The sequence below is a fragment of the Streptopelia decaocto genome (genome assembly GCF_964273445.1).
Source record: "Streptopelia decaocto genome assembly, chromosome: Z".
Classification (NCBI taxonomy): domain Eukaryota; kingdom Metazoa; phylum Chordata; class Aves; order Columbiformes; family Columbidae; genus Streptopelia; species Streptopelia decaocto.
In genome coordinates, this window is record NC_138657.1 from 30954790 (window position 1) to 30979344 (window position 24555).

General features: G+C 41.5%; 1 protein-coding gene across 1 annotated transcript; it reads right to left on the reverse strand.

Annotated features, from left to right (window-relative positions):
* Positions 1 to 151: 151 nt before the first annotated feature.
* LOC309451724 (fructose-1,6-bisphosphatase isozyme 2) lies at positions 152 to 23176 on the reverse strand. Its single transcript, XM_082075748.1, has 7 exons — positions 22904 to 23176; positions 20039 to 20201; positions 18356 to 18448; positions 12521 to 12661; positions 11168 to 11305; positions 3765 to 3884; positions 152 to 984 (listed from the first exon to the last, which is right to left on the reverse strand). Exons 1-7 carry the CDS (start codon positions 23074 to 23076, stop codon positions 790 to 792), a joined length of 1023 nt encoding a protein of 340 aa, XP_081931874.1. The 5' UTR covers positions 23077 to 23176; the 3' UTR covers positions 152 to 789.
* Positions 23177 to 24555: the final 1379 nt, after the last annotated feature.

Genomic DNA, 24555 nt, shown 5'->3' on the forward strand with positions numbered 1-24555 from the left:
GAACAGCAGTGCAGCCTGTATAAAAGGACAAGCTTCCCTCTGAAATGAGAACCTTCCCAAGTAAAAGAAAATGGGGGCATAATTGTGGCATCATGGCAATTCCTCATCTTCTGTTGCAGAGAACAGTGGATACATGGGGAATACACCTAAATAGAGTGTTATATCCGTAGAAATATTTTATTGTAATTTGTGCCATTGAATATTACCTGTCTGTAAATAACACAAGGCATTTTCTTATTCTCATGAGAATTTAAATCCCCTTTTCATCTTTATTAATTATCCAAGACATATGTAATTTTGGTGCTTAAAAACACTGTTTCAGACAGCACAAGACTTTTGGTCTTCTCAGGGCTGACAAGATAAAAACACCTGCAACAAAAACCTCTGCCAGAAAATCCAGATAATGGAATTGTGAGTGTTGATGTGAAAACCCTTTCTCAAACAATTCCAACTGTTTAATATCAGGTGTAAAGCCTCAGATCAAATGGGGGTACTGACACAATCCACTACTTTTTATTGATATTATGTAAAGTAAGTCACTTTTGTTTAATAATCAGGCCTCTGTCTCGAACTTCACACTGCATAAATCAGAGTTAAATGACTTTTACATTTGTCTGCATGCAGAAAATAAACTTCTGTTTTTCCCATCAGCTGTTCTCATTATTTTTCTTGTTCTCATAAAGTGAGATTTTACTGAGAGACGGGTGCTAATTGCTAGAATCCGCCATCTTGAAAGGGTTTTTCCTGTAGAGTGAAGATGGATGATCAAGGTCTAATAGGGAAAAGCCTTTAACTGCTCTTCTGGTGTTTCTGTACACAAGCAAGGTATTCTTGCACGTCATCCGGAGAACCAAGGATAAGAGGGACTCTCTGGTGAATACTCTCGGGTTTCACATCCAACACTGCCTCAGTCCCTGTAGTTGCCATCCCACCTGCCTGCTCAATGATGTAAGCCATAGGGTTGCACTCGTAGAGAAGTCGGAGCTAGAGAGAAAGAGAGAACACGATTGATTGCTTTTGGGGGAAATGACACCAAAAGGCTTACCAGAACCTAGCCTTCTTTTTGTGATTTTGGAAAATTTTGTACTGAACATCAATTTCCTGAAGTTATCACTGTCTTTCTATCAGCCTCTCCTTCCCTCTCCTTCTTTCACCTTCCTTCATACCCTCTGTTTTGAGGAAGAGTATATTGATGCTGCTGCATCCAAGCGTCACCACCATCGTTTCCAAGCTGATGTGCTGAAATTCAGTAGCAGTGAAGCTATATTTTGTCAAAAATGTCGGTAGTAGCTGTTGGGCCCACAGGCATCAGCAAAACAGTTAAGCCAGCTAAGTACCAGGAAAAAAAAGCCATGTACAGACTTCACGTGTTAACCTCAAAGCTTGGGGTAATCGCATTGTGTTTGGTCAGGATATTTTGGAGTTTGAAACTTGATGCTCCCAGTTTCACATTTCAGGATTTGATTGCAGCCTTCAGAAATGTGAATACGTATCAGAGGCCTGAACTCATCTAGATAGTGACTTTGTTTTCAGAAGTAACTGCAGTAATTAGTAAACGCAAATTTTCCCTTTTGGCATGGAGGCACTTTCAGTCTGGGCTTTGGTACCTGTTCACATCTTTAAAATTGTTACCTCTGGGGTGCCTGCATTCCAGTGGAATGCAAACTTATTTGGGACAGGTGCCAGAAGTTTGTGTGTTTAAAAGGACGTAGGTAATAGCTTGTTATCTTTCAACAGATATTATATCTGCAGGTTTAGTTGAATCTTTGGCAGTCTATGAAGAGCTCATGTGTGACAATGTTAGTACAGATTGTTTTCAAAGGCCTTTTCATATGTGCAAAATAGAGAATGTTTTCTGGGGAAAAGGAACTGTAATAGAATGAAATCATATCCAGAGATGAAGAAATGGGTCAGACACAGGACTTTACTACCCATCATTCCTTTATCATACTGTTTGTGACAAAAACATGATATATTACAAACTTAAATACCGTGTATTACCTTCATTCTTATCTTTAAAGCCAACTGAAGTACTGCTTGTGCTACAAGGACTCCATCTGACTGGCAAAATAGGACCAATAGCCTTTGTTGTTCTCCTTAGTGCATGGCCAGAAAACAGCAATGGTACCACTGTGGAACCACATGTTGAATTTCTTGTTGTTTAAGGGTGACTGGATGGCTTAAGAAAAGCAGTTTTCCTTCAAGCAGTTGTGCAGTTGCAGTTAGGGGTTTTCAGATGAGTTAAATATTTTTTGCCTAGTAGGGAACTATAAGCCAGAAGTTCATAAAAATATTATTTAACGTATCTGATTTGTAAAAAAAGGATCTATAGTACTTCGTACATTTGTTATTTTGTCCTGTTTCTCATCTTTTCAACAATAGTTTAACACAGATTTCAAAACAAAAAGTCTAATCTGAAGAGACCAGTCAGCAATGCCACTTTCCCACACACAGCAAATTCTTTTTTTGTCTCTTGCTCTGATATACAAACAGATCCTCACTGTTTAATGGGGTTTTTGTTGGTTTTGTTAGTTTCTGGTTGGGGGAGGGGGTGTGGTGTGTTTGTTTTGTTGTTGTTTGTTTAATTGATTTTTCCTAGGATGCTGTATCAGACATTTACATCAAATTTGCCTGCATAAATGTGCTGACATTTTCTGTCTGGTATTCTTTAGAGACTTCTCTTCTGTTCTCCTCATTACCCACACCCCTTGGACCTGCTCTTATTATGATAAATACATGCTCACCAGGATGGAAACAGTAGTTCTCAGGCCCTGAAGAGCTGTAGACATGAGGGTGTTCTGATACCAGTGTGGGAGATGAGGCAAGTAGTTTTCTGAGGACAAATTCCTGCCCATACCAGCCAAAGATACAGAACAGAAGCTTTTAAGTATGGTATTGACCAGGAAAGAAGAAGGTCTTTGAGTGAGAGCACCATGACCAATCTATTATGCATGGAACAAATCATAGCCTAAGCATGACCTGCAGGTGGTCCACAGATCAGCTGTATAATCAGATCTCTTTTAAAACATACTTGTTCAGAAGTTTGATAATAAGTGTATCTGATGCTGCAGGAGAAAAGTTGAAGTTGACTATGATGGCCCAGCAGACTCGGGGACTCACTGCTTTGCATTGCACTGCATTGAATCAAGGTGTGTTTTGTACAGGTGTCCAAACAGGAAATAATCTTTTCCAAGATTACTGATCTCAGCATGCATGAAACTCACCTTCAACTGACAGAGTCTTTCAGATCAGTTAGTAGATGCCCGTGTTTGCAGGGCTGGTGACAGTAAGCTCAGTACACATTGGAAACAGCAGACAGGTAAACTCGGTTGTCTAACATTGAACAAAACCCCGTCTGGAGCTCAGCATTTGCACTCTAGATGCCAGTGTAAAGTGCAGAGGTCTTCCTTAGGCCTGTGCATGGACACATCTGCCAGCTGTGCCTGGGTATCTCAACGGGTTTCTATGGTACTGAAATATTTCTCTTAAGAAAAATGAATAAAGCCCTTGGCTGCAGTGAAAGCCATTTGATTAGTTTGTAATATAAAAGCACACAGGAAAATTTCTGGCCTAAACTGGCAAATGCCTAAAATTTCTTGCCTAAATTCTGTTGCTGACTATCATACTCATCAATAATTTTCTCTAGAGATGGAAAAATTATTACCTGTTTATATATCTAAAGTATCCTTTTACAGCTCCAGGAAAAAAAAAAAAAAAAGTATGAGGTTGACTAAGTTCATGAGAGAGTAAATCTAATGATTTACCTTTCCTTTAGGACTCTTCTGATTAGCAGGATACATGAAGATCCCACCATACATCAGCGTACGGTGAACATCAGCTACCATGGAGCCCACATACCTGGCACCATATGGGGAACTGCCATCCTGAAAAACATAGAACAAAACATTATATCTACCAGGCTAGACAGCTGGTAGCAATAAATCTGCTTAAATCAATGTCTGTTTATGGACACTGTAAGTTGTAACCCAGCCTGAAGCTCAGCCTTTTGTAAGACGTTAAGGGTCATCTATGGGGTTCTAAAATAAGCACTTAAAAGAGCTGCATTCACAGCATGCAAAACAGGGTGCCTGTAATATAAGCGCACAGTTTGGTATGAACCCCCAGCATGTGAAAAAGTAAGGGCTGCAAAGAGTGAGTGAAAGGTTCTTCATATTATCAGAACAGGGTACACATTTGCTTGCTGGTCCTTCCGTGGTTCCTGACCCCAGGCAAGAGGAGCAATGTCACTTTTCACTACACATCCAGGAGATTCCCAGAGGATGCCAGCTTTTTCTTTCTTCATCAACTTTGTCAGGTTGTGAAATTGGTTATAGCATTCATTCTGCAGCTTATTTTGGGAGACAGCAATTTATTCATGAATGTAGTTTTCCTTGCTCTCAGCTTAGGAATTGATGATGTTAAAGGAGAGGTCATTTTAGTGAGAGCAATAGGGAAGTATTCATATCAGTTTCAGGTTTACTGGTCATAAAAGTGGTAAGGTAGGAAATACAGAAGATAAGTAAGGTGTCTGGCATAATTAGAAGTTAAAGACACCAAATAAGCTCCACCTGAGAAAAGCCATGTGTCACCATTCTTTTAAGAAGGGGAGATACACAATGCAAATGGAAATTGAAGGAAGGCTTTTTGAAAGCTACCATGCGAAGAAGTCTGTTGATCTTTTGTCATCTCTCACTCGATCTTCAGTGAAGCGGAGGAGGAATTTTCACCTCCGCAGAAGATTACTGGAGACTGGGACTTAATGTGCATTTAATACACATATATATTTGAGTGTTGCCATGCTACGTTTGAAAAGACTTCTGCTTGCTCTTTCTGTCTGGATCAGTTATCTAACAAAATACCTTGGTGCTTTTAACAAAGCTCGCTTTGTGCTGATACTAGACCCAGAGAAATATGCAGGTAACTTGTTCAGCATTGCCAGCTGTGCAACCTTCAGGCACCACAAGTTACTCACCTTTCCCAGCAAAATCGTGAGCTTAGGTGGGAGAAAAAAAATCCCCAAATGGGAGGAAAAAACACAGAGAAAAACATCATTCTATTTGGAAATCACTTTTTCAAGTGTGAAATTTTGATGTATACTTTTTTTTTTTTTTTAATGGGAAGGTATTCTTATTTAATTGCACAATATAATGCAACACAAAGTTAGTAAGTTAAGTTTAAAGCCACTAAGTATAAGACTTAGATACTTGATACAGCTGGCAGTAAAATTGGAACAGAGAACTGCTCCAGCTTAAGTAGTAACCTTTATTCAACTGTACTTGTACTGTTTCCCATGATTCTTCTTGTACACATTAAGAGAACTATTGAAAATTATGAGGAAAACAATACAAAGTGTGAAGGACATGGTGGATAAGACACTGCCTGGAGATTTTCTATTTAGTTTTGTTTTAAACCTGGCCTTATTACTTCCAGACACAACTGATCAATACTTTTAAATATTAGATCCCTTATTTTTCATGGCTTACCCTCAAACAATTACGTATTTAGACTTCAAATGATAGCTTCTCCATCTCACAGCTTTTGGCACTTGTGATTTTGCAACTGCAAAAATTTGAGGTGAGAAAAAAACACCTTAAGAGGTGTTCAAGAGAGACCAAAGCAACTTCACCGTTTAAGAAAAGACCGTTTTCAGGGAAAGATGTGATTACCATCTAGAATAAACTTTAAAAATAAAATCAAAAGAAGACCTCTCTTTTATGCTTTCAGAAGATGATGAACCAAGTCTTAAGAAAAGTTTGTTAAACATTAAGAAAAGTCAAAGCATATCAATCATAAGCAGGCCCTGAAACAGGCTGCTAAGGACCACTATCAAATACGGAGTCTGAATCCACACGTACAAACTTTATTAACCATGAGCTGCGCAGCTGAGCCACCTGTGTACAATTCATCAGAAATGTTTTGGATGCGCTGGATTTTTTATTTGTGTGCAGGTCATTTACACAACTTATGTGTACATGGGACAGTCTTATGTGAAGCTGATGAGATGCCACTGAAAATTTTAGTTGCTTCTTATCCTTATAGAAATTCACCTGCCAGAAACACAATGCAGGGAAAAAATACAGAAGATAAATTCTTCCATTCTGGTACAGTTATCATTGGAACCACAGAGTGAAATAAGTTTTTCACCTCCCTTAGCATCCAGCCACCTGCATGAAGGGAATAAATAGTCTTTTTAGTTACTAGAAATGTTACTTCTTGTTTCTCCAGTTTGGTCACCCATGCTTTTTTCTTATAGATGAGAAAATAAATAGGTGTTGCATGTCTGATGGCATATTGCCCAGCCTTTCACTTCAAACAAATTAACAGAGCATGAATGCTAGGGAAATTAATCCCAAGTTCTGAGCAATACCAAACTGTGTGTTTGCCCAGTAAGCACTTCACACTGGTTCGGCTGATGCTAATGAAAGAGCTGCAGAACGTTGATGTTTCCTTGTTCAGCATCTGTGGTGTTTGAATACACTTGTGATTGCTCTTACTGTCACCCTGTGTACTGCATTTCTTTGCTTAACCACAGAGGAACAAAAATAGCTCATAACAGATAGGTCCTGTGATTTTTCTTTTCAGAACATGATGGAAAGCACTTCTTTATTCTACTGATTTCTGATGGCTAAGTTCCTCCACAACAGAACAGACCATGTTTTTCTTGCATAACTATGATGACTAGAAGAGTGGGGAGAAGAAAGTCTTTTCTACAGACTACACCAGCAACACCCTGCATCTCTCTTATCACATACAGTTATGGTGACAAAAGCACAGTAGTTTTATTGACTTTTGTATGTCACTCAGGCACAGATGGGCTGGCTGGCAGAAAAAATGCTTCATGCTGAAATACGCTGTTGTGATAAGTTTTTGATGGCATTGCTAAGAGAAGTCCTTAACCAAAGAGTCTCCATTGCATGGCTCTCAATCAATGAGCTATGATGAGACTCAGCTTCTCTTATGGTGGTAGGAAGTGAAGATAAAGTGAAGTAGGACAGTACCCACAGCATGTTTTTGAGTTCTACCATCAGTAAACCAGTGCCAGCTAGAGGCCAGGGCCCTGCAGGCATTACCAGAGGAAGAACCCACTGTGGGAAGGAATTAGGTAGAATCCGTGCAGAAACAATTCCTGATTCAGCAGTGCCCATTATACAGTGCAGACTGCAGTAAACGTTGCATGGCAGGCAGTCTTGCAAACAGAAGCTTGTTCTTCAAGCTAGTTAAGTAGCAGGAGATTTCATGATGCTTAACAAGAAATTAGCTTTACACTGGACTCTCATTCCAGAAGAGATGTGTCTAGACAAAGATTTCCCACTAGGATCCATGTAATAATGGTAGCAGGTTTACAGCTGTCCTGCAGAACAGCAGCACTTTTCCAGTGCTTTTAAATGATAACTGATGCCTTAAGTGAATGGTGGTTCACAAGCAACTTTGAGGGTCAACATGGCTTTGTAGTCCAAACTGTCTGATTTGGGATCCTGTTCTTAGATAGTAAGGAAAAATCTCTCCTCTCCACATAAACAGTTGACTTGTAATGTTTAGTCATCAATGCTAGTGATACAGAACATGGGACATTGTGGACAACATCCTACTTTGTTCGCCTGTTTTATTTTTAAATTTTCAGTTTTCTGTGGCAATGTTAGAGAGTCATCTGAACAGCATGTTGACCAAGAGCCACAGGAAGGAGAAAAAAAGAGGTAGGATCATAGGGAGAAGTGATAAAAAAGTTATAAGTGGCTGAAATTAATGCCTAGTCTCTTGGTTTCTAGTGGCCAGAAGGCCATAGGGTAAGAGTCATCTGCCTGGGTAAGAAGATGTCCCCTGTGCTCCACATGTCAGCTGCCCTTCAAGTCGTGGGCAGAAAGTATCCATGCCCTTGTGCATGCTGAAGAGAGGAGAGAGAAAAAAAACTAAAACAAAAAACAAAGTTGTGCAATGCTCCATCTGGGTGCTGCAGGGAAGTTAGGAGCATCACCAATGTATCTGCAGCTGGTAAGGCGTAGAGATGATGCCAGGAAGCAGGTTTCATGCTATGGAAGAATGGCAACACCTTCTCTCTTTTGTCCTCCCACAATACAATTATAATGTCCTTTTAAAATCAAGGAGCTGAGTTATGCAGTTTCCAAAATTCAGGTTCATAGCAAGCTTTCAGATGGGCAGGGCACTTCCTTGTGCTTTGTGGCCATGACATTGGTGCCTTGGCCCTTCTCACGCAGACAACCCTACATCTCAGAGCAGCAAAGCGATGTGCTTGCTCAGCACTGCTGAGGAAGCTTCCCCTACCCCAAATAACCTGTGCACTACCGTGCTACTTGCTTTAAAGTAACAAAAATACCTTCAGCCAACTTCTGTTTCATTACTGCAACAACACTTTCAATAGGTTTTCCTTGAATGAAGCACAGATAAAATATTGTTTGGAAATGAGGTTATTCCTGTATGTGCTAACCTAAGGATTTAGTGAATCACATGATACAACTGTCCTCACCGAGCCTGTGGTGAAATATATGTGTCTGGTCCTTCCACTGTGTTTGAAATCTCTTCAGTCTTTTTCTAATTGCCTGAGGTTGATTATTTTTTCAAGAGTTTTATTTAAACAACACTTCAGTGGTTTGCAAAAACATAAATGGATAAATCCAGCAGTACTGAATTATACTGAATACATAGCTCCACATAATGTGAGCAGAATGAGAAGGACAGATTTTCTGTTTCCCAGCTGGACTAGTTTTCAGGAAGTATGAAAGTTGTGTCACAGGCTTCTGCTTCTCTCACAGTTGGACTGAAAGCAGACTTTGAAGTTTCAAAATAACCTCAGATATTCAAAATGAATACATTTTAAACGCTGTGATGTGACACCCTCTGTTGTGACAAGCTGGGTAACATGGAAAAGAAGTCAGCATTGCAGCTATATCCAATGTAGTAAATTCAGATTTTCAGCTCAGAAGGAGCTTCTCACAGAATTACAATTTGAACTCTTACTTGTAAGTTTTCTCTTGTACAGCACCCTGAAGTTTTCCACTGGAAGATCATTAAAACCAGCTTTCTGGTCAAATTCAGTCCTGAGCTGTTACATGTGCCTGGCAGGGTTATGGAGCAGATCATCCTGAATGGAATCACACAGCACCTTCAGGATGGACAAGGGATCAGACCCAGCCAGCATGGGTTTAGGAGGGGCAGGTCCTGTCTGACCAACCTGATCTCCTTTTATGATCAGGTGAATCACCTGGTGGATGAGGGGAAAGCTGTGGATGTGGTCTATCTGGACTTCAGCAAGGCCTTTGACACTGTCTCCCATAATATACTCCTGCAAAAGCTGGTAGCCCGTGGCTTGGACAAGTGTACTCTATGCTGGGTTAAGAACTGGCTGGAGGGCCGGGCCCAGAGAGTGCTGGTGAATGGGGCTGCATCTAGCTGGCGGCCAGTCACTAGTGGTGTTCCCCAGGGGTCAGTGTTGGGTCCAGTCCTGTTTAACATCTTTATTGACGATTTAGATGAGGGGATTGAGACCATCATCAGCAAATTTGCTGATGACACCAAGTTGGGAGGGAGTGTCAACCTGCTGGAAGGCAGGAGGGCTCTGCAGAGGGAACTGGATAGACTGGAAAAATGGGCTGATTCCAATGGGATGGAGTTCAATAAGGCCAAGTGCCGGGTGCTGCACTTTGGTCACAACAACCCCCTGCAGCGCTACAGGCTGGGCGTAGAGTGGCTGGAGAGCAGTCAGACAGAAAGGGACCTGGGGGTACTAATTGACAGGAAGCTCAACATGAGCCATCAGTGTGCCCAGGTGGCCAAGAAGGCCAATGGTATCCTGTCCTGTACCAAAAATAGCGTGGTCAGCAGGACAAGGGAAGTGATCCTTCCCCTGTACTCTGCATTGGTGAGGCCACACCTGGAGTATTGTGTTCAGTTCTGGGCCCCTCAGTTCAGGAAAGACATTGAAGTGCTGGAGCGGGTCCAGAGAAGAGCAACACGACTGGTGAAGGGACTTGAACATAAGACCTACGGGGAGAGGCTGAGGGAGCTGGGGTTGTTTAGTCTGGAGAAGAGGAGGCTTAGAGGTGACCTCATCACTCTCTATAACTACCTGAAGGGAAGTTATAGCCAGGTGGGGATTGGTCTCTTCTCCCAGGCAGTTAGCAATAGGACAAGGGGGCATGGGCTTAAACTCTGCCAGGGGAAATTTAGGCTGGATATTAGAAAGAAATTCTTTACAGAGAGAGTGGTCAGGCATTGGAATGGCCTGCCCAGGGAGGTGGTGGACTCGCCGTCCCTGGAGGTTTTTAAACTCAGATTGGACATGGCACTTAGTGCCATGATCTAATAAATGGGCTAGAGTTGGACCAAGGGTTGGACTTGATGATCTCTGAGGTCTTTTCCAACCCAGTCGATTCTGTGATTCTGTGATTCTATGTCATTAGGTTTCATTATGACTTACTGGTCACACAGACACACTTTTCTAGATACCTTAAAGCTTTCCACATTGAGAGCTTCTGCTGTGTTCTCCTAGCACTGACTAGAGGCCACGCAGAGCTGTATGTCCCAACAAGCGAGATCATCAGACATGGGATGTTCAGAGCTTTATCTCTCTGAGGTATAATCCTTCTAACAACAGCATATAGTGAAATGGTGCTTCACACCACTTTGGGTTTTTTCCAGCCTGTGGAGTGGTTCTTGATCCATGTGATGCAAATAGTGCAAGCATGATACCACATTTCTCAGATGCAACCATGTACAGGGAGGAGAACGTGATGCCACCCAGATCCCACCAAGCACCTTCTGGCAGGACATGGAATCTATCCCCAGATGCCCAGCTGCACATACGACTGAGCTGCATATTCAGAGAAGCTAGAAAACAAGAGTACCCCCACATTTTGCTGGCACAGTTTCAGAGCTTTGTTAGAAAAACTGGTTGTTCATGTACAACACATTTTCCTTCACACGGTAATAAACAAGCTATGAATTTACTTACCGAAGTCTAAGTTATAAAATATGTCAGGGCACCAGAAACCAACACATCAGGTACATACCCAAAATGGACCTGATGACATGAAAGGCTTACATGGGGCTGAACTCAGCAAGGCCTTCAAATCCTTTCCCCTTGGCCAGGACTGCACCGGGGCAGTGCTCGCCAGCGCACAGTACATCGAGTACAGTGCTAATATTCTCTTACCTCAGGGAATTTCTTCTTTTGTAAATATTCTGTCATTGCAGGATCAAAATACTTTGCATAACCTTCATTGAGACTGTATACCTTCCCTTTCTTCTTGATTTTAACATCTTTGTCCACCAAAATAAATTCACCAAGAGCCTACAGAACAAGATAGACCAGCTATCAGCAAGCAGCAGAACATTTTGTTGACTTTCTGTAACAGTTGTCACACTACAGAGGCAGAAACGCTAGCACAGCTTGTTCCTTTCAGCACCAGTCTTGTGTATAACTTCACACTATTTCAAACAGAGCAGAAAGCACAGAATCTGCATTAGGTTAATGAAAACTTTTCACATGGGTAGTATAAACAAAAAGCAATTTGACTATAATAGTTAGCATACCAAATGGACACCAGCCAGCCCTGAAAGCAGATGGATCATGGATCTTTCTCCACAAATCGTAAGGTTGCATATTAAGAATTTACACTGCTTTCTGGTTTTTAAACTATTTTTGCCTGTCTTGTCTAAATATCTTAAAGTGAATGTGATCAGCTACCGCCAACTGTTGCTGTCTGCAGTTTGAGTGCAACTTCCACCTTCTCTTCCTCTATCTCTAACCAGAGCAGTTCTGCTCCCAGTTCTCTCCTCTTGGAATGAGCCTATTTACAAAGTTTAAAAGGAGTTTTGATAATAATGCATCCTTTTATCAAAAAGAACTTCTCCATTATTGCCCACATCTAATGTTGGTTTCTCAAATGAGCGATGTCCTTCTTGCATTCTTTCTGCAATACTTCTTGGGCTCCCGGGCTGGGCACCAGGGGCTGAGACATGTTTGATTGTATGGGCATGGCTGCACTTTTCAAATTGTTGGGCATCCAGCTTAGAGGACTCAGCCATAAACCCAAACTGCACTCAGGAAATCAGACATCACTCTGCATGAACTGTATCAACAAACGGTCCTTGCCCCAGGCTAAACACTGAACAAGCTGAGGCTCTCATACAGACAGAGAAACAAGAACAAGAAAAAAGCAGAATTCCTTTAAGTGGAGGCAAAGACACTCTTCAGAGTGTTCAAATTTTCTTAAGTGTTTGTGCAAACCAGCAGTCTGGTTTGAATGATCAGGGCTCCAAATGCTATTTAACTTAAGCTCTCTTCCAATGAGTAGAAAAAACATACAGAAGTATTACAACCAACACACTCATGTGTTATTCAATACTTGTAAGGTGGAGGTGTCATGCTCCAGGATGTGTGTGAAAAAAAAAAATGTCATGTAGATTGCCTAGATAACAGAGACAAGGAGTAACAAAAATGAGTAAACCTAAGGACAGAAAGCTCTAAAACACGGTGGCAATGTGATTAACACTATGACTGTACCGGATCGAGCATGAAGCAGTCCACTCCTTGCCCTGTGGAGAGGGCGACCAGTGTAGCACTGCCGTACAAGGCATAGCCTGCAGCAACAATATTGCGTCCGGGCTGAAAAGCATCTTTCTCAGAGGGTTCGTTGTCTGTTTCCTGAGGAAAAATTACCATTGGACTGAAGATTAAATTCGTATAAGAAACAGTAAAAACAACACTTCAATAATGTGGGGCAGATTTCCTTTTTGTGTCTATGCAGGCCTTTGAAACAACCAAAGCAGAGGTTGTTCCCACTAGTTCAGGGCAAGTTTGGTACAAGTACGTGTGCATGCTGGGACATGGCATTGAGAATTTGTTATTTTATACATCGTGCCTTCAATACGATACCTGCAACAAACCTGATACTTTAGCGTTGCAGCCCAGTCTATTAATTCAAGATCATCAGAAATCTGAGACAGAACAGAGGTACTAATTTTCTGTATATGTAAACATAACCTATCACACTGACACTCCTCAGAGGGAATGACTATGGGTTGAATTCAGTTAGTAACGTTACAGACAAGTTGCTTCCAGTAATACAGAATTAAAGAGTAGATGGTGCAACATGGTGGAAGCAAGGTTGTGCATTGGTCTCTGCTGGTGAAAAGATGGGTAACTGAAGTGATATGAGTGTTCACATTATGCATAAAATAACAAATGCATTTGTGGTGCAGTGTGTGTGTGTGTGTGTGTCGATATGCACATATAACTCTGCATAGAACATCCATGTGGCATTTTACTTCAGGCTTTTGATTGATTTCTGACGCTCGCATTTTGATTTGACACTTTGGTTATCACCGTATAACAATAACCCAAGCAGAGCTGGTACAAATATTTCCAGCCAGCTCTGGGGGTGTACCTGAGCCATGGCTCACTTTAGTTTGACTGGTGCAATATGAAAGGACAACATTCAAGAGTACTTGGAAAGTCTGGCTCCAGCCTTCACCTCCTGGAACTACAAAATGGGTAGGGAATACTTTATACTGACGTTTTTTTAAAAGCTTGTTGGTTCTAGTGGGTCTTCTGTGGATGTTTTGATGGTGGTTCACGAGGAGTTAAAATGAGAATGTCCTCAGATCCCTTCTTCAGTCTCTGGTTTAGCATTTTATTGTTGCAAACACAGACAATTTCTCAATGTCTTAATTAGATTGAGTAACACCTGTATAGAAATAGCAGGTTTAACCCAAAATATATGGTTAGAAAATAAAAATCAATGGAGATTGTTCTCTGTAGGAAATAAAATATATTATGAATATTGAGTCAATTCTTTAAAGAAACTAGAATGCCTTCCATAGATATTTTCCAAAGGAAAGCACCTCTCCTCCAACAAACAGAGAAACTTTCTGCTGTTCCTCATGTCATGGAGCTCTCAGGGTGCCCATCAGGGTCCTAGCAAGTTGGAAGGCTAAGGGCGAACTGGGGATCCTGTTCATAGTTGTATGCCAACATCTAGAGGAAAACAGAGATGTGGGGCACCAAAACTAGATCTTTCATGCTGTATGAAGCTGTAATTCCACATCAAAATGTTTTCATTTTCAGCAGAAAGATTTTGTTACTTTTTTACTTTCACTTACAGTTTTCAGCTGTATTTGGTAAAAAAATTTTATTATTATTTTGCCAAGTTCTTCCATGGAAAAAAATCCAGTTGCCAACCAACTCTCCATTGAAGCTGAAATTTCACATGTACAAATACATAAAGTACACAGCCCCTTGGAATTACTCTGTCAAGTTGCTCATTCAGAGAGGTTATAATGCATTTAATGAAGAGAGACTAGTGAAAACCCCTGTTTGTATGTTCCAGAGCTTTGAATACTGACTATTAGTGGCTAATCCTTCACTAAACAATCTTTTACAAAACCAACTATTATACCCTACAAGGCATCTTCTCTTTCAAAACTGCATACATCCCAACATCAAACAGGGTGCTGCAGATGCAGCCGGGATCCTTGATCTGCTTCCTGCAGAGGAAGTTTTTCTTGTGACTGTGCATCAAAAGCAATGGTTGTCTACAGTAGACTAATTATTTGCCACATTAAACACAGAATTAAATTTACATTTACACCACTAGTTGCTAGCCTATTATGATTCCCCTAGGTTTTTTGTGTGCTTTCCTCATTAAATAAAAAACAATTTTGCATAAATACAGTAAAGAGGTTTGTTTTGTAGAACATGTCGTATGTACAGTAAACACAGCTGCTGGTTACATATGATATTGATTTAAAATACATTTTTCTGAGATGAGATTTTCAGCTCTACCTCTTAAATGCATTTTCTATGTTGATATGGCTAAGAAAACACATATTTGTTGATGATTCTGAAAAAGCAGAGGAACTCCTCCCTCAGGAGATGGACAGTCGGACAGAATTCACTTGTTTTTCCATCCTTATTCACAACTGTGTTTCCAAGAGCCAGCTTCCAAAGGGAAGAAAAAAAAAGCTCAGTCACAAACAAACATGTTGCAAAGCTTCTCAGAATGTAAAAGAGCTGGAGATCAGCCGATATTACGTTGTTAGGACTGCAGGAGTTTTGTCCTGCCAAGTACCATGCACTGTGAACCAAACCAGCGAATTGAGCTGGCCAGTAGAATCTGATAGCTGCTGCGTATTCTCACTTCTTTCTGGTGTGCAGATGGATTTCCTTTCTATTATATTATATTTTGACTATGAGATGGTGGTGATGAAATCTCTTTAGATGTCTTTATGCAAAGCACTGGAATAGGCGGAGGGACTGCAGAGAAGCCCTGACAAGAGTTGCCAGACTTTCTTTGGCTCATTGTTGGTGTGAAGCAGATGAAACAAGGTCCCCAGAGTCTGAATATAGGGATACCCCAAGGTGATATCTGAGTTTGAAAATTTTTGCATGTATGATTTGCCCACATCAGAGGAGGGAGTTCTTGTTGGCACTGGGAGAAGCTCTGGAAGTACTTGGTTTCCAGGTCTCTGTTCATATCACATGTTTCATGAGTATCTTTTGACTTTGCCCTGAATGTTTATATCTTGTCCATGAGAGACCACATGGAGGGCACGACCTTGGCCTTATGACAACGAAGGGAGGGGAGAAATAAAATATATCTTAGGCACTGGGCAATGTTAAAAATGAAAATCGAACTGAAACAAAGCAGCAGAGTTTTGAAGCATATATGTGGGGTAAGAATTGAGAGTTGTAGATTCAGCTCAGTGGCACAAAAAATTGGGAATAATCCAAGCAAAAAAAATACTTATTATCACCACATCCTGACACTCCAGCAGCTGAGAGTCCCTCAGCAGCAGTGATTGTCAAGGTCCTATCCCTTGCCCTGGCTTCTGCTGATTCAGCAAGGCTCCTCCCTCAGGCCCATATTTCTGATGTTTCTGATCTTTTTAACAATACTACCCATGCTTCAGAAAGTAAAAAACAGGTGGAAAACTACATAAACCTAAGATGGCATTTATTTCTAGGTGGTTTTCTCAAAGAAACTGGTGCAATGCTTTTTTGACAGAAGACGCAACAGTACCTGCCACCATAGTGGTGGCTCTGGATTGAGAGCAGCTAGAGAAGCATTTTCAGATTTGAAATGTATTGGTCAAGTTTGGCCTTTGTAGAAGAGTGTTGGTTATATTTTTTTCCTAAAATAAGGCAAATATTCTGGTTCTGGAAGGTGTGCCTTTGGAAATGAAGTTATGGTGCTGACATGGTGAGAAAATCAGTCATGCAATCATCTGAGAACTGGAAGGTACCAAATATCAGACAGGTGCTAAGGATCATCTTTTAGAATTCCAATTGTTCTAGCTTTTCCAAAATTATGTTCATGAACCTTAAATGCCTTAATAAACCATATTTTATTTTTTAAGTGATTCTCATCCACTGGGATAAACATCTAATTCCCTTCACACTACCCTTCAGTAACAATCAACAAAGCACTTTTTTATTATTTCAAAAAGTTTGAATTAATATTGTTTGAGGTTAATAGTGTTGCTATTGTCTTATCTGAGAAGAAGGTGCATTAATTAATATATACTTTGGAAATAGCATTTTAATGGCAAGAATTATGCAAGTGAAAGTCTGTAAATTCAACAGTGTTTCTAACTTTCCGGGGGAAATTGATAAGTTGTTCTTGTAATTGACAAACTGTGCTTCATGCTAGCAGCAGGGTTTTCATTTGCATATGAAGCACTTGTACAAATCAATGTGGTTTTCTTTTTATGAAGAGCTGAAGGGTATCCACCCACTTGAAAACCAGTAACTTAGAAACAGTATTTACAATAAATATGATAAGATATATTAGAACAACAACAACTATGGAAGGATCAGAAAATTAATTGAAAACATGAGTATTTGGGAACAACATGAGTTTTTCAAGAAATGTTTCTATTCTGAAGGAGAATCCTAGGGAAGACTGAGCAGTCTGTTGTCTTTACACACATTGACAGGTGAGTAAAGGTGGTAATCTAATCTGCATTTCAACCTGCTAATCTATATTAATCACACTGAGCACCTGCATTTATAGTTACGTAGAGTAACCTAACACAACACTTCTAAACAGAAGGCTAGTGTTTAACATTTGTAAGATGATACCACATTTAAGAATAGTGGACAACACAGCTGCTTCCTACTGTAAATGTGGAGAGGTGCCGTAGCCTTTGGGGCTATCTTTAGAGAGATAAATGAAATGATTGGAAGACCCTCTGCTTACCATAAGGGCACATGACACAGATTGCATCCAAACAGCTAAGCTCTTTTCCCTACAAAAAGCAAGGTCATAGATGGTACTGGAGGTAATCCCTGGGCTGCTGTTTCCACAAGCCATACCCAGACACTATCTCAGTGTTGACTGCATCCCGTAATGGGGGTTTGCACCAGCCATTAACAGCGTGGACAGCCACATGCCAGCATTTGGCTTATGCCATGACCCTGTTGAGATTGTGCTATAACTATCTGATTTACCAGTAGATGCATATTCTCAACCGTGATGATTAGTGTATCACCTATCAGAAATGTAAAAAACAAGGAACAACCAATTATGAGTTAAAAGGTGAGAGCAGACTTTTAACATGTATCTTCCTGTGTTTGAAGTGTAGTATCTGAATCTGCAAAGACTTCTTTGCAGTCACAAGTACTGTAAAAGTTACTTCACGATAGTGATGGCTGAGGGTCTCCCATAGTCATATGACTGTGAGCTCAGGCTTTAGGAAAAACACCAACTGCTGGGAGATTAGCAATCAAATCACAAGACTTGGCATGACTCTAACTATTAATGTTTATTAACTGTCTGTGCAGTTGCTGTTCTGTGCAGCCCCATGGGAGCAGACATGCTGGCTGTAGGTGATTGCTTCCTTCAGCCTCAGGTGGCTTCCATCATTAGCATGCTTATACACTCCCTTCGTAACAGGCATAGGAGCTCGCACAGGGAGGCCACCACACTGCTAAGCAGGACATGGTCCAGACAGTGACCATCAGCCCTCCCCAGTCAGTATCTGGGAAGACAAATACTGTGGTTTGTAGGCACTGTGACACACCTCCGCTCTACTGCAGCGAGTAAAGCATTGCTGAAGGAGCTAACCAGATGCCTGATGGTGAAAGGGTTTTATTTAAATGCCTGTGTGTCTGGAGGAGGGAAGTGGTTCCAGCTAACAGTTTCATGGGGCTCAGTATCTGTTTCTGAAGAGTACAGGCAGCAACTCAGCAAATGTGAATCTCACATGCTACCTCTTCTACTCTTTCTAAGGCTCTGTTGACTCCAAAGACACTTAAAGGACCTAGGAAGGAAACTAAGCTGATACACTAAAACCATTTTGCTTTCACCAAGTGAATTGTGCCATGTGTGTTTCTTACCTTTTTGTAGATGGCAAATATTGTTCCTATCGGTGCCAAGCAGTCTATATTGGATGAGCCATCAAGGGGGTCAAAGCACACCACATATTTACCCTAAAACAGAAGTGGCAAGGGAAGCATTAGACAATCATAGAACCATAGAATCATAGAATCATTTCAGCTGGAAGAGACCCTCAAGATCGTTGAGTGCAACCATAACTTAACCTAACTCTAGCACTAAACCACGTCCCTAAGAACCTTGACTAAAGGCCTTTTAAACACCTTCAGGGATGGTGACTCCACTACTTCCCTGGACAGCCTGTTCCACTGCCTGACAACCCTTTCTGTGAAGAAATTTTTCCTAATATCCAATCTAAACTTTCCCTGGTGCAACTTGAGGCCATTTCCTCTTGTCCTATTGCTTGCTACCTGGGAGAAGAGACCAACATCCTCCATGCTACAACCTCCTTTCAGGTAGTTGTAGAGAGTGATAAGGTCTCCCCTCAGCCTCCTTTTCTCCAGCCTAAACAGCCCCAGTTCTCTTAACCACTCCTCATCAGACTTGTGCTCCAGGCCCCTCATAAGCTTTGTCACCCTCCTCTGCACTCTCTCTAGTACCTCAATGTCCTTCTTACGATGAGGTGCCCAAAACTGAACACAGGATTCAAGGTGGGGCCTCACCAGTGCTGAGTACAATGGCATGATCACTTCTCTAGTCCTGCTGGCCATACTATTCCTGACACAAGCCAGGACACTCTTGGCCTTTTTGGCCACCTGGGCAGACTATGGGCTCATATTCAGCTGGCTGTCAATCAACACCCCAAATGGTACTCTTGCACGACTGTTTCCTTTTACTTGGCAAAACCCAGGTTTTAATGACTGTTTTTAGCCCTCCAAGCACACTTGGCGTGGCTCGCTGGAGAAGGCTGCGCTGCTGACCCAGCTGGCCCTGCAGCACAACACCCGCTCCCTCTAGGGCCTGCCAGAGAAATTAGGGGCACATTTCTGCTATGACAGCACAAAATCTGGTGATAGAAAGGAGCAGTTCTCTGCTTCCCAGCAATGCAAGAAATCGCCTGAAGGCAAAAGGAGTGACCCATTCTAGAAATGCACATCTTCTTCCCCTAAATATGTTTTGTTATGTTTTGTTCCAAGTCAAAGGATTTGCCTGTGATGTGAGGTTCAGGGGTAAGAAGGCAGAAGGAAAATATCTAGGGGAAAGGGCAGGTTACATCAGCGTGAGCAGTATCCCACTGCAATAGGATCCCCTCCTGAGGGAAGCCTGATGAAGCAGTCAGGTGTTTCCTCTGGACATGTAACATAAAACTCAGTTCTGCCAGACTCTCCTCGCATTTTGTCTTGCCTAAATATGAATGTAAACCAAACCCATTACATCGGCAGTCAGGGAATGTAATATTACACTTACACCTGGGCTCTGGAGTGTGTTAGCAAACTCCAAAATAATTATTCTCCCCCCTTTGCTAAACTTCAATAATAATTTTACCCTCCACAGCTCCTTCAGCTGTTGAAACCATGCCATCCACCACAGTTATTAATCAAAACAATGCAGTAATGGTGCAAATTTTCTGAATTCCCCCGGGAAGGATTAGTTTTGGGGCCAGGCCCAGGTCTCATATGTGAAACGAGAGTGCCACCTGCTGCTGCCTGAGCTGATAACCCCCTGAAGGCAGGAGCTGCACGGACCCGCTTGTCTTTTGGAGTGATGATGGCCTCCTTGTTCTCCTCTGAGACGAGGACGCAGGTGCTGTAGGAAGACTGGAGCATATTAATCACCAGGGAGTTTGATAATACATCCAGCTTCTTCACTTCGTCACCAGTCACGTTCACAGTGCCAGCTATACCAAACCTGCAGAAAAGTAAAAAATATCAAGGAACCTGAAAAAGGCAAATGTTTCAAGTCTCTAGGAAAAAAAGAAAAATACAAGTCAGGGTGGCTCCTTTCTCTCATCTTCCCACACCTCTAACCTTTGGATTAAACTGCTAAGGTGCATTAGGAGGCGGTTGCTGTCACTAGAAAATAAAAGTGTGCATGAGAAAGGGGAAGGACGATGGCATCTTTTTTGGGTTTTACCTGGGTCCTTTTGCTGCTGCTTGGATGTTCTCCAGGCCAGGAGCAGAGCACACAACCCGGCCGGTGGGTGCCAGGCTTCCCCAGCAGCCCCACGAAGCAGCTGGCAGCAGCTTTGAGGAAGGAGAAGGGACAATTAGCATTTCTATTATTTTCTGCCGCTTGCTGCACAGAACTCCATGATGGTCCTTTAACCCACATCCACTCAGTCCCACAACACCCCAAAATCAGCAGTTTTAAAGACACCCTCAGATAATTCTGTGTGCTGAACTGTATCTCAGGATCAAGGTCTGTTTTATCCGGTGATCCTCATCTGAGTTAGGATGGTTCTTCCATTCCTTACCATGATTTTAGCAATATACTAATGATGTAGTATATCGTGGTATATATATTTCTGAGATTTTGAGTTGAGGAAGCACTGTTTAGACCTAATGTGCATGGTTTGGGCATCTTAGAATTGCAAGGAATCATACAGGGAATAGACAAAGCATTTTTACTCATCAGAGGTCAAAAAAAAAAAGGCCGAAAGGGGCAACTAAATTAGTCCTTACGATGTTGGTCAGCAGCACGCCTTAGTTGGGGATAGTGTAGGTCTTTTGTCTTGCTCAAAGCTCAAAGGTACCTGAGCTTTTCAGAAGTACTGAGTAGTTTTGGCACTCTATTTTGGAGTGCCAAGTTTGAGATACTGGAGAAGACTGATTTTCAGTGCTAAGCACCCATTCTCCAGTTAGTACTCTTTCAGGCACATTCCCAGCTCAAGTCTATGGCTTGGAAAAGGTCTTCCTTTCCTTTTGAATGGCAAATTTGTTCAAAATTAGTGTTGAGCTCTTTAGTATTAAAGAAGTCACTTCACAGTCTCCTATTTGGAGGGGCTAGAAAAAACAACATTCTCTTACTTCACAAATGCAGATGGATGCAAGCCAGTCACCATGGCTGAAAGTTCGCCATGGGAATTTTTGAAATTCCATTGTTAGTTGCAGTAATTTGAATGGTGCACGTTACTCATTTTTCTGTTTGGATACTTCAGATATTTTCAGTCTGTGACCTGAAACTTTTGTTTATAGAGACATTTGCTCCTTAACTTAATGGACATTTTCCTTCTGTAGGGAAGATTCATCCAGCACAGTAGCCATGTGTCGTCTAGGCTAGATGGTTATTCCACCTCTGGCCTACCAAATAGAGGTTCTCTCTGCTTGTTAAACACTTCACAGGTTGCATGTTGAAAGATAAAAATGAGATAAAAACAACTGTTCCTCTTAGTCAAGGAGGCAAAACAACTCAGCTTCACCTAATAAGTACAGAGATGAAGCACAGTTTAACAGTTAGGGCACAGGAGCCTGATGCTGCTGTTGAGTTTATGTCCATGTTCTCTCTACATATTGTGGTCCATGCCTGTAAAGTAAGGGTGATAGTACTGAGGCACTGAATTCATGATTTGCAAATATCATTGACCACACCGCCAACAAAAGCACAAAACACCCCCAGGGTGTTTTACATTTTGGTGTTTCCACAGAAATAATTTTAAAAATTACAAATGTTGTCTTTTTTACACAAATATATTCCCTGTCTTTTTAATGCATGTGAGCATGAGTACACAGGCATGTACAGAAACATGTATTTCAATACATAGCAAAACCTGTATCTTTTAAATGTATCACTTTGTTAGGACTCTCCAGCTCTCTGAACTGCTTCAGGCAAATCACCATTAAAATTGTTATGTTTATTTTTCACATAGCACCTTTTAAGACTGCCCACCTGTAACCCTGATACTGCTTGAGGAAGGAAATGCACTCCTGCATAGCAGCACATGGCTTTTCTCTCAGGGCCGTTTATTTAGACCTGTTATGCGTGACTGCAGTATAAGTAGTGGTCTAAATCAGGGGTGTCAAATTCATTTTCACTGGGGGACACATCAGCCTCGCGATTGCCTTCAAAGGGCCGAATGCAATTCTAGGACTCTATAAATGTAGGAGCAGTTACATTTATACAGCCCTAAAATTACAGTCAGTCCTCCCTTATACTGCATTCAGGCAGAACATCAGCTTCCCAAGATAAGCCGAGCACAGCTCAGCACTGGATTTGGATGTTGGTAGAAAATATCACTGTGTGATAGTGTGCATTAAAAATACCATAGCATGATATTCTCCAAATTCACAGTAGATCAAAAATAGATCAATAGGAACATTTACAATGGATAACAGGTTGAGCAGTGCATCAAAGTTCTTTCTTACATTTTCAGAGTAAAATATTACAAAACAGTGATTAGTCTAAATGTCTGTCTTGTACCCAATATTAAAATGCTCCAGAGATCTCCCACTTCCCACTCTTGATGATTCTTGCTCTGACCTCATGCCTATTGTCACCCAGCTTAAAAAGACACTTCCAGTATATTTAGTAATCCCTGCCTTCTCCCCAGCCTTGCTGTGCAAGCAGCTTCTCTCTACCTCCTCTTCCTTCCCATTTCACTAGGTAGGACTCACATGTGGGCAAGGCCTGCCTTTCTGACTGCCGAGGAGATGGCCTTTATGGCCGTCAGCATGGAGTTGAGCAGCTGTGTCAGCTCCCCTGTCGCTCCTTTCACGCGGCGTCCCTTCTCCATAACGAATCGCGTCAGCGTCAGCATATCCGTTTCAAAGGGGGTTTTGTCAGACATTTTTGCTGGGTACCAGAGCTGCTATTGTCTTGGCTGCTTGAGACACTTTCTTGCTGCCTTGAGATCCCGGGTAGCTGTCTTATTTTGAGGCGAAGCTGCGTTGCTGGTCAGAGTTTATTTAGATGTTTCCAAGACCATGTGATTGAGTGCTCAGAATAACCATACTCCACACTGGCCCACGGCTCCTCTGGGACACAGGAAAAGAAGTGAGCAACCTCTGCTGGGCTGCCCTCTCCACACACTGAAACTAGTGATGTGCAGATCTAGTAACACTTTCTGACTGTGAGTTAGACTGCCTATAATGCAAAACTCTCACTGGCTGCTTAGCTGGAAACTGCTTTTATGTACCAGCCGCTCAGCAATGAGCTCAGCAGAGCCCAGGTGAAGTGAGCGGTTTGGCAGGTACAAGAAATGAAGTAACCACACGTGCCACCAAACACTCACTGCGCTGTGACTCTGGATGGTGAAGTTCTGTTCCCAAATCGCCTTAATCTCTGCTTGCTTACCCCCTTTTAGCCTCCACCATAGAGGATAGTTTTGAAGGTGTGTGGCACATCCCAGAGGAATCAACAGGAGGTGCAGGGTGCCTCTAAACATGCATTTATTAAAGACGTTCGATGTTGCTACTTGGTCTGCTGCAATCCCAGTTTAACGGCCTCATTCCTACTCTGGCTACTTGTAATATTTTAGGGCCTGCATGGGTGAGAAGTAGTAGTGAGCTGTGGCTTGACTGGTTACAAAGTAACTATATCTTCAAGAGTTTTAAGCTTATCTGATTTAAGCGTGCCTGTGTCATAACTCATACAATGACAATTTACATTTGCTTTGTTTTTGTAGTGTTACATGTAAATATAGGTATGTCCAAGTTTGCAATTATACTGCCAGTAGTTCCTTACAAGCAATGTATTTGGATTGCACGATGCTAATGTGAAGGTAAACAGAAATGTCCGCAAACTAGGGACATGCTATCTGGAACACCGGAATTATGGATTTTAATTATATCACTCTCCTCCCACTCAAATAAGGCAGTAATAACAATTATATGTTGTGGCCTGTATTGTACTTACTGGTAGCACTCTCTTACTTTTAAGCAGAAGATCTGGAAAGCCCACAAACAAAACAAGAAAATCTGGAGTTAAAGAATAAAAGCTTAATTGAGTTTCATTGTTATCGTTCAATTAAACCAAATCACTGCACTAAAGTCATGCCAGGAAGGCAGAAACAGAATTTGGTAACAAAACATGTATCTTTGTTTTTGTTAATAGAAAATGCAGCTGTAGGCAAAGAGTTTTGATTTCCCTTTGCATTCCTTTTTTGATCTTTAGCATTTCTTTGGAATTTCCTAAAAGTGTCTCTTCACGAATGAATAATACATTACTGGTAGAGTTGTAAAGGGAATTGAATGCTAAAGTTTTCAACTTTGAAACCAGCCTCAAACAAAGGTCTCTGAGGATGACAGCGCTGAACACAAGCAATAGG